Source organism: Archocentrus centrarchus, chromosome 6 (assembly GCF_007364275.1).
Source record: "Archocentrus centrarchus isolate MPI-CPG fArcCen1 chromosome 6, fArcCen1, whole genome shotgun sequence".
Classification (NCBI taxonomy): domain Eukaryota; kingdom Metazoa; phylum Chordata; class Actinopteri; order Cichliformes; family Cichlidae; genus Archocentrus; species Archocentrus centrarchus.
The window spans coordinates 9,708,013-9,718,213 of NC_044351.1; the positions used below are offsets into that span (position 1 = coordinate 9,708,013).

General features: G+C 39.4%; 2 protein-coding genes and 1 non-coding gene across 4 annotated transcripts; all 3 read right to left on the minus strand.

The window, feature by feature from the left end:
- Window positions 1–255: 255 nt before the first annotated feature.
- On the minus strand, window positions 256–4,293 carry akip1 (A kinase (PRKA) interacting protein 1). 2 transcript variants are annotated; one of them, XM_030732339.1, is made up of 5 exons: window positions 4,195–4,293; window positions 1,290–1,479; window positions 1,071–1,145; window positions 835–966; window positions 256–537 (listed from the first exon to the last, which is right to left on the minus strand). In XM_030732339.1, exons 2-5 carry the CDS (start codon window positions 1,443–1,445, stop codon window positions 376–378), a joined length of 525 nt encoding a protein of 174 aa, XP_030588199.1. In that variant the 5' UTR covers window positions 1,446–1,479; window positions 4,195–4,293; the 3' UTR covers window positions 256–375. The 2 variants fall into 2 exon arrangements, with proteins under 2 accessions (XP_030588199.1, XP_030588198.1); XM_030732338.1 differs by having other exon boundaries at window positions 4,100–4,263.
- Window positions 4,294–6,278: 1,985 nt separating this feature from the next.
- Window positions 6,279–9,040, minus strand: rpl27a (ribosomal protein L27a). Its single transcript, XM_030731414.1, has 5 exons — window positions 8,975–9,040; window positions 8,286–8,349; window positions 8,115–8,190; window positions 7,359–7,533; window positions 6,279–6,457 (listed from the first exon to the last, which is right to left on the minus strand). Exons 1-5 carry the CDS (start codon window positions 8,975–8,977, stop codon window positions 6,329–6,331), a joined length of 447 nt encoding a protein of 148 aa, XP_030587274.1. The 5' UTR covers window positions 8,978–9,040; the 3' UTR covers window positions 6,279–6,328.
- On the minus strand, window positions 7,733–7,863 carry LOC115782408 (small nucleolar RNA SNORA3/SNORA45 family). Its single transcript, XR_004020146.1, has one exon. It is a non-coding gene; the product is annotated as a small nucleolar RNA SNORA3/SNORA45 family (small nucleolar RNA).
- Window positions 9,041–10,201: the final 1,161 nt, after the last annotated feature.

The window sequence follows — 10,201 nt, forward strand, 5'->3', positions numbered from 1 at the left end:
TCGCCAAATCACAGCTCCATGTTTCAGTCACTTCCTGCTACCAGAGGAAGAAGTGCAAACATTAGAGACATTTTGGCTGCAACCAACTTCAAACCTCGACCACCAGTGGGACTGCAGTCTCTCTGAGAACAGATAATATAATATACATAATATCTCACTGTATAAACATGAGCAAAAGTGTGGGGTACATGAAAAGCCAAACAAGAAATTGATTACAAAAATACTTTATTTCAATACACTGATGCGGTATTAGTGCAGGTAAGAATATGTTTAAGCGCATTAAATTACAGTAAAATAAAATGTAAACAGAGACAAATATAAACAGCATGAGAATTGGTCACTTTTATTATTGAAGGTTAAAAGTGACCGGTTTGGTCAGCTGAGGGGTCCGAGGTTAAAGGTGAGGTTGACACTCTCCCCAGCTTTAACACTGACCAGCCGAGTCTGCTGCTGTGACTCCGGCATGCTGGCGGTGATGGCGTACGTTCCAGGTGAAAGCTCGATATAAAAATCCTCACTGGCTCCAGACACGTGGCGCTGAAAACAACAAATCAAGAGATTTTTATATACTGACTTTTTTTGGTTTTGTTTTTTTAAGTTTTAGATGACTTAAAATCAAACTTTTTGTCAACATGCAAATACTTTAAAACTTAAAAGGAAACTGCATCTATAGAACTGCATTCATAACACTGAAACAACAGAGTTTCCCTTGTAACTGACTAAACTGTCAAACCTTTGATGCTCTGGGTTTATCTGGGTCTGGCCTTTTCTTCTTCATGACAATCAAAAACTCTTAATATGGCTGTAAAAACAAAAGCAGCATATTATAATTACTTGGTATTTGTCACATTTCCTGGTTGGTGGTGCAGATGCTGTCTTTGCACCTGCTGGTCGTGTATGGAACCTGGACATGTGGTTCTTTTCAGTGTTACTGGGCTCTGTACAACAGCCAGACTCGTAAAAGCTCTGCAACAAAAGAAAAAATCCACACTTGATTCTTCTGTGTCTGTAGATGGAAGTCCACACAGAGGTGCAGACTAATCTTGGATTTATGACACGTATTCACCAACCTTGCAATGACTGGTGGTTTGTGCCATGAACTCTGCGATTTTTGCAAAGGCATCATCAAGCTCTGTGGGATTTCTCTGGAAAAGCAGAAGATGAAACGAGACGAACTGATTAAAAAACTTGAAACAAGGAGAAATTAAAAATATTCATGTTTATATTACATTATATTATTATATTTAGGGTTATATTATTAGATTTATTAAAATAAAAGGTGTAAGCACCTCATCAGCTATATCTGTGTCTTCATCTGCTATAGTGGGGTTCTGGGATGCAGTGCTTGTCCAGTCTACACTCCGCCTGGAGGCTCGCTGCAGCACCTCCAGGCCCAGACTGGCAGAGCGCTGCAGGGAAGACTCCAGCCAGGCTTGGCTGTCCATGAGCAGGTGGAAGGTGACCTCAGGTGACCTTCACCTGAGGAACAGGTACAGAGAACTCAAGCATTAAGATGACTTTACTGCACAGAAACATTGAACAGACAAGAATTTAATTCTAAATATATTTTGGAAAATATTTAATATAGCAAAAGAAAAATAATTTATCACTTATTGGAATTGATAATCAGACATTATTTAAGCTAAGATATAAAAGTGTTCTGTGGTTTCAGCGTATCTAATAGGAAACTGATGTTTCTATTATGATATGGAGAAAGCCCTTTGGCTCCTTCTTTAGAAGGAATAGAATATGTCAAAAAACATTTCATTTACTAATTACCAGAGGTGGGAAGTAACGAAGTACAAATACTTCGTTACTGTACTTAAGTAGATTTTTCAGGTATCTGTACTTTACTTAAGTATTTATTTTTCTGACTACTTTTTACTTTTACTCCCTACATTTTTATACAAGTATCTGTACTTTCTACTTCTTACATTTTCAAACAGACTCGTTACTTTTTAACGTCAGAGAGAAGTTTGCATTTCCGGTCAGTGCGCCTTCAAACATAAAACGATCTGAGCCTAAATGGAGGAATAGTAATATATAAGAGACAATCGTACTGGCGTATCCTCCATCACCGGGGCTTATCTCGTACAAAGGGATTAAATACGTAAACCCGTATAATTAATGTATCATTTATAGCGCTATAATCGGGCCGGACCGAGTCCGTAAGTTGTGCTCGCGGCACATAAACAGCTTAGCTAGCGCTACTGAAGAGGAGCGAGCATGAAGGGAGTAACGTGTGGCAGGTAAATGCAACGTTTCTAAATGCTCAACAAATATCAGCAAACACACAAAGTGTGTGCAGTTTGTCACACAGTGTGTCTGCTAGCTAAAAGAAGAGCTGCTGCATTTCAGGGAGAGCAAAGAGAGAGAAGTTCACTCAGAGATGGAGAAAGAGGACAGGAGAGGAAGAAGAGAGGTTAGAATTAAAGGTAAGGACTGGAAAATAAACTGAAGTATGCTGACGTTGTGTAATTCAAAGATTCTATGAAAATGCTGCAATTTAGTGTTTAATAAATAGGTTAGTTTGTTGTACTGTATTTACAGTAAAGCTCTGTGTTGGACTGGAGCACAGTGTTTGTGTTGATGGTCAGAGTTACAGGTTACATCAGTGCAGCAGAGATGAGTTTGAATCAAAGCTGCTGATGCTGAGATTCAATCACTGAATCCAACATTTCTACAGCCTGTATGCTGTCAGTGTAGGGGATGGAGATCAGCTCAGAGAGCTGTGAAATACTGGGTTACATCTTTGTGAGTTCACTTCATCCACACAGAGCAGTAAACCTCAGAGCAGCAGCAGCAGGTCAGCTGATCACAGCCTGCACACCAACATCATTTACTGCAGCTCACAATAGAAAGCTGTGATTCTTCTCCCCATGCAGAGCCACTACAGCTGATCTTAGGGTTCCTCCACCTTCTGAATCCCACTGTAACCCCTGAGTATCCTCATGTTGGTGTTTAGGTGGAGACACAGTCACCCTCTACTATGGAGGACACAGAGAACAGAGCTGTGTTTAAATTCACTTTCACAGTTTGTGTCCTACATAACAGATTCAAGCTGAGTGCATTCATTAGAATTAAAATTTAGATTGGAATAACATTTGTATTCTCATGTACTATTTTATATTATTACAATAATATATAATGAGGTTCAGTTTGTTTTACACAAAAATAGCAGGTAGAAACGTCCTCCAAAGAACTACTTTTACTTTCTTACTTTGAGTACATTTCAGAGCCTGTACTTTTTTACTTTTACTTAAGTAGAGAAGTTGAACCAGTACTTCGACTTTTACTAAAGTATTTTTTAACATAAGTACTTGTACTTCTACTTAAGTACAGAATGTCAGTACTTTTGCCACCTCTGCTAATTACACTGAGAAAACACCAGGTGGATAGAAAGGTAATAGCGCTACATCAGTACAAAATAATTAAATCTGAATTACTGGATAATATTGATGAGAAGCCTCATAATCTAAGCTTGATGGTTTAATTTAAAATAGTGTGATTTTTCTAATCTAATTATCTAATGGTAATTTTAGTGAAACTATGGCCTTTAATGAAGTTAGTTATTAGATTCGATGTAATTAAAAATGCTCAAAAATGTTTAGTTTTAGTTTAGTTCAGTGTTAATTTTAGTTTTTGTTCGCCTTAAACAGACGGCATTTTTGAGACTGAAGTTCAGAACATAACAATACAGTAGAACAGTTGAGAAACAGCCATATTGTTAAGTATCATTAAACCAAAGCCACCTCACGCAGATTTTTTTTAAAACAATTTGGCCAAATAGCAATTCTAACTCACTTGGTTTTAGTTTCCTATAATAACCTCGAAGTGAAAGCAACACAGAAAGCCGGGACGCATGGGATCGATATTCTAGGAAGAGCGCATGCGTGCAGATTAAAGCAGCTGGTTTGTCACTTCTTTGAGAAGGACTTCCTTTCTGCTCTTAAACAGAGACGTTTCCCTCCAGAGCTCACACGAAGTGATTCCAGCCGCAAACCTCACAGTCTAGATTACATGTCCTCACAGCATGTACAACATAATCTGCATAATCTAGTCAACAGATCGCAGGTAACGGAGTTATTTATTCGTTTACCTGCTCTGCGCGTTGAATAAACTTCTGGGTGGTTTGACGAGTACGCAGGTTATTGAATGCAAAGCCTCAGAGAAAGCTGTGCTTCACACACTTACGCTGTAGTTTTTTACGTTTCCCTCGTTTCCGTAGGATTCACAACACGGCTTACAGCGGCGCTGCTGTCAAACGACAGGACAGGAAATCCTGCACGTTAAAGGCCGCCCCCTAGGAGCGGAGGAAGAATTCAAATCCTACACCAGAGTGAAAGTGATGCGTTTAAAATGCTGCACAATCAGGAGGACATTACTTAACTTGTGCTGCACATTATTACATCTCTTGTCAGGACTGTTTGGTGTGCAAATAATAATTGTTTTCATTATGGATTAGTCCGCATTTTTTTCCTCCATCAGTCAAAATGTTGATTTATAAAAACTTAAAAGGGAAAGAAAGAAAATACATTCGTTCTTTTTTAAGTAATTAAAAAGTTCAACACACCTGGGGTACAGTGCTGTGAACCTAACTTGCTCCTGAGCAGGTTAGGTTTACAGATTAGAGATCAGCAGGTATGAAATCACCACCTACTGACCAATCAGTTCTCCAGAAACTAGCGTCAGTATTTTCAGTTGGACCTCTGCGGGGAGAGCGGGAGGGTCTAAAGTTTTCAGTATTTAAAATCTTCGGTTTACGTGATGAGCATCAGTAATAAAAATATAGATTCATGGACACAACTTTATTACTTATTTTTTCTATTGGCAGCAAACAATTTACTTGCTGATCTCATGTCAAATTTGTATGTAGACTAGACTGAATTCTGTTTTTATAATCTTAACTCTGAAACTGTTAAACAATGCTGAGTCTGCAGTTTGTTTAAATGTTGTTTTACTTGATTCTAATCTGCTGATGAGTCTCATTTACACAGCTGGAAACACAGAGCACACACCAAGAACATCTGTTCAATCAGTCACATGCTTTTCACTTTGATATCCGATTCCCACGTCTCCTTTATCAGGCTGTGGGACAGTAAGCTTAAATGTTTAAAGTTTCAGAGCTCTAATGTGCAGCTGTTACCTTAAAAATAAACAGCAGCACTGAGCGTGCACTCGGCAATAAACTGAACTGGAATTAAAATGTTTATTTTAACCCTCTGTGCACTAAATCACCAGATCAATGATTTTCTGCAGCATGTTCATGTTGTCCTTGCATTTTACTGTTATATTTTAATGATCTTTGTAGATTTTTAATCATTTGATGTCTTTGGCATAGGTGGTACTCGTAGGGACCATATTCTGTGGAGGAAAAGTCACATGAACCCTGATATATAGTGGCAGTAGCGCAGTGGGTAGGCGCTCGTTCACCTTACAGCCGGAGAGTTGTCGGTTCGAGCCCCTGTCCCTGCGCTGTGTCCTTGGGTAAGACACTTAAACCACATTGCCTAACGGTAGCGCTGGTCTCTGGCTGCATGACTGCAGATGCTCATCTCTGTATGAGTGATCTGGAACAATCATTTCATTGTGTGCCTTGTGCGCACAATGTCAATGAGTTGAATCTAACATCTAAACAATACGAATACCTTTAATAATCCCACAACGGGGAAACTACAGTTAACAGAACACCCATCCAAGAAATACAGAGACAGACACAACCAGGGGACACACACCCTGTTTAGATTGGTCAGATGCTGCCAGTCTCACCTTCGACGTCAACGCACAGGGGAAAACCCAGGTTAACCAGATAACTAACTTCATGTGACTGTTTAGGGTAAGAGAATCCAGATAACCAAAAGATACCCTGGATACGCTGAACTTGCTTCCTAGTGTAGAGCCCTTTAGATCTCTAATCTGATTCGCAGCATAAGAATCAGAGCTACTGGCATAGATAATGTCACTGGTACCAGACGCTTAGCCATAGTTATGACAGTAGAAATGCTTAACCAAATAAAAACCAACAGATACCAAATTTGAGGCTGGAATTTGTCATGAAAACCAAAACACATGCAATAAAATGGTCAGTGCATTTTCTGCCTGCAATTCAGTCAGTTGGAACAAGCCTTTTGGAATCCAGGTGGTTTCTTGACATGAAAATATCTCCTTTCCTCCCGTTATTGTTGTCACACCTTTTAACAAAAGTGCACAGCCATCTCAGTTTCCATGACCACCACATTTCAATGACTGCATACTTGAAAAATCACACATACGACGTGTAGTTTCCATTTATACAGTTTATTCTTGCAAAAACACACCGGCAGGATCATTATGCCATCAGCACACAGGCTCCTCCCACTGCCTTGATCTTCTCCTCTGCCTGTCGGCTGAAGAACTTGGCCTTGACGATCACAGGCTGCTTGGGCAGCTTGCCTTTACCCAGCACTTTGTAATAGCCCTGTGAAGTTAAAGACAGGTGGAGACCATCATTTTATCTGACAAAACCCTTAAGACAATATTAAATAGCTTAAAACACTCAAGCCAACCTGAGATAAAATGGGAATTAATACAAAACCATGAGAGTTAAGTAAAAATGAAGTGGGTGGGCCCAACAAAACTCAAATGTTAGAAAATGCAGTGAACAAGTGTAGTGATTTGGCAAGCTTAAGGTTGCTAGTTCAATTCTTTAGGGTTGCGTCAGGGCGAGTTATGCTAGGTGCCGTTTATCAAATCCAAGATGCAGAGCTACCTGCTGTGGCGATGAGGGTTGAGGGAGTGCACAAAAGTGAGCACAGTCTTGGTAATATGCATCACAATACGTAAACATTTAAATGCAAGAGTAAATATTCCATAAAAACAAACCCACATTTTTACAAAAGGAAAAAAAGGCTTTTCACAGATTTAATAATTGAGAAAATTAGTTGGTTAAATCACGAGGGTAAAAACACACACACACACACACACACACACACACACACACACACACACACAGGGCCCAAAAGTCAAAGCAAAAAGACTAAAATCTGCTTTATTAACATGTGCACCTATAACAATCTATCCAAGAGTCATCCACTATTTAATTTTCCATTGTGGATGTTTCAACCCTCTGAAAAGCAGAGCGTGTATGTGTCTATGATCCCTGTTCCCAGCAGCCAATGAAGGTAACAATCCAAGGTGTACAGCTATCCCAAATGTAATTCTTTAACAATAATAAATCAACAGCAAACAGTCAACATGGCATCACCCACTCTGAGCTGGAGCAAGAGCTCCCATAAATTGTCTGCTAGGTGTGCATTTAGAAAAGAAGACAAAAATAAAAGACGTCATAAGAAAACATTTTTAATAATGACAATACTTACAGCGCGCACAGCATCAATGATGGGGGCAGGTCCATCGGGCTTCTTGCTGTAGTTGATCCTGGTCTGCTCGCTCACCAGTGTCCACAGCTTGTCCAGGTTGATGGTAGGACAGTGGGAGGTATTCCTCTTCAGGTGGTAATGTCTCATGCCCACCTTACCAAAGTACCCTGGATGGCTGAGAGCAAAGAGGAGGAAACAAAATGAAATCAAATGTACTCAAACTAGAGTGAGAAACACTAGTATAATCTAGATTAACAACCAATTAAAATTCACTTGTGATATTGTGTTTTAGTGGAATACTATTACCTACTGTCCCTATTTCTGATGACATGGGTGCAAAAGCAAAGTGTAAAAAAATGAAATAGGAAACAACCACTTGTAACTGCCCATGTGGCTGACTGGACTATTGGGGAGGCCAGTCGGTGAGTAGGACCAGTATTTACTTTAAGAGGACTCAAGCACACCAAGACAATAAAGTCTGTCAAGATGAGACTCTAGTCTCTACAGAACATTAGATGGGTGCCTTTCTCTCCCTACAGCCTGTTCACAAGCAGGTGACAACTAATGAGCATCTCTCTTAACTGGATAGGAAAACTAACCTTGCATTCATGTACTTCTCAGAATACAAGCTGGGAAATAGTTCAAGAAATTCTGTGTTCTTGTGCTTTTAAAGTGTTTGTACCTCTGTTACAGAGAGGTTTATCTAAGTTCCACTGTACACATCACTGCACTGAAATTTCATTAGTAAGCACTTACTATTTGTCGAAGTTGATTCTGTGGTGGTGCATGCCACCAGCATTGCCACGACCTCCAGGATGCTTTCTGTGTTTGCCTGTGGAAAGAACAGGTTAAACTTTGTTCCGTCTCCATATTATCAGTGCCTGAAAATCCATCTTTTAAAACCAGAGTGGGAATGATTGCACTCACCAACGCGACCGTGTCCGTGGCTGACATGTCCTCGGAGTTTCCTGGTCTTTGACTTCTTGGTAGGCTGTGAGCAAAGATTTGGTCATTATTAATGTTACTATCTGAGCCTTTTTAGTAGAGCTAATTCCCTGTATAGCTAAGTAACATTTGTTCAGAAGCATTAGCAGTCTGGCAAGTCAACTATTTTAGTCGGTTGAGAATTTGTAATAAAGCCAGTATAAGGAGCATGTTTTCCCCACAGAAAAGCTAAAGTATACCGGATAGTATATCTGGGAACTTGCATGCTGCCGAGCACTTAGAAAGCTAATGCTAACTCAACCATTTTACCGGCACATTTAATGCTTTATCCCAGCCGCTGTTTCAGGTAAAGCCACAACCTTGCATATTAAAGTGTGACTACCGTTGTCAAATAAATAAGTAAAGAAAAATATATGTTTGTTTTCCGTGTGTGGGTAAAACTGTAGGTTGGCTGCTAGAGCCGAGGCCCAGGAGAACCGAGATATCGCACAGTGAACCCATCATAGTCCTCATAAAAATGAACAAATGACCGTAATAACACCCAACATTTATTCCTAAATCATGAACGTATTATAAGAAGCCATCCGAGGATGACTTTTTTATACGAGTGAGCAAGGATGGAAGTAGATTTAACACAATTTCCATGCACAGGGGTAAAGGATAGCACCTACCATCTTGGAGGCTGGTTGAAAGAGGAACGGGATTTGGAAACTACGCGATTTTGTGCGAGACTTGCCTCCCGACAACACAAAATGCAAAGAATTTCATAGCGCCACCTGGTGAAGGATGATGGAAATGACAGAAGGGTCACCTGAATTTTTATATTTTCACTTTATTGAACTGTCTACAAGTATACAAACATGTTCATCAAATAATCCAGGCAGCAAAGAATAATAACAGAATACCTTAAATACAAAATACTTTACTGAGGCTTATTCCACATTTACTGCACATAGACTGAAAGAAAAAAAATGCAAGAAAAGTTGGGGCAATAAAAAATATACACTGTTGCAGCATGTAAAGAAAAGAGGTTCCTGAGTTTCAACCAGTTTGACCAGTTTACAAGGAGTGAACTCTGCCTCTTTAAACTTGTTTATTACTAACACGTTGTGGTGGATATGGGGAAGGTAAGACTTTGTTAGAAGAGGTTCAGTTAGAAGATAATGAAGCCCCTGTTTGATAACAGAACATATGCTGTATTGCTGCTTTGTTGTTCTCTACAATCAAAATAATAAAAAAATTTTGAAATAAAATAAACTTGTTTATTACTCAGCTGGAGTCAATGTGTTTCTCAAAATTATACACTGGTTTCATGAAGCCTGTCACTAATTTCTGTGTTAAATGATGCAAATGTTTGTGAGCAGTTTATGTAACAAAGCAGTAACTTTGCACATTTGCAGAGATTATGAACCTAGAGTAAAAACACAGACATACTTGGATCATGTGCACATGGTTAAAGATGAGGTGTATGTCATACACGTGTCCATGCCACTTTATCAGGTTTCTGTGATAATGCATCAACAGAAGCAACCACAAACAGACATGGTTAAAGGTGATTTACATAAAGTCGGTCTGTTATTCAAAGTTTGAGTGGATTGTACAGCGTGTAACTTGTCATTGGCTGGAATGTGAAGTGAACCTCGGAATGAAGGAGAGACAAACTCCCACGTTGGCAGCAGGTTTTTGCAGAGGTCGGCACCATAGAACAAGTAAGGAACCATTTGGTACATCACTTCCTAATGCATCTTGTTCTTGTATGAATTTAATGTGTTTGATGTTGTACGGTTTGTCTGTAATTCCCTAACAGGGAAGTGAATGATGTTAGTATAACACATAAATGATACTTTGGAAGAATGTACCAAAGTTTTGTTCTGCTTTGAAGTATTTCCAATTAATGT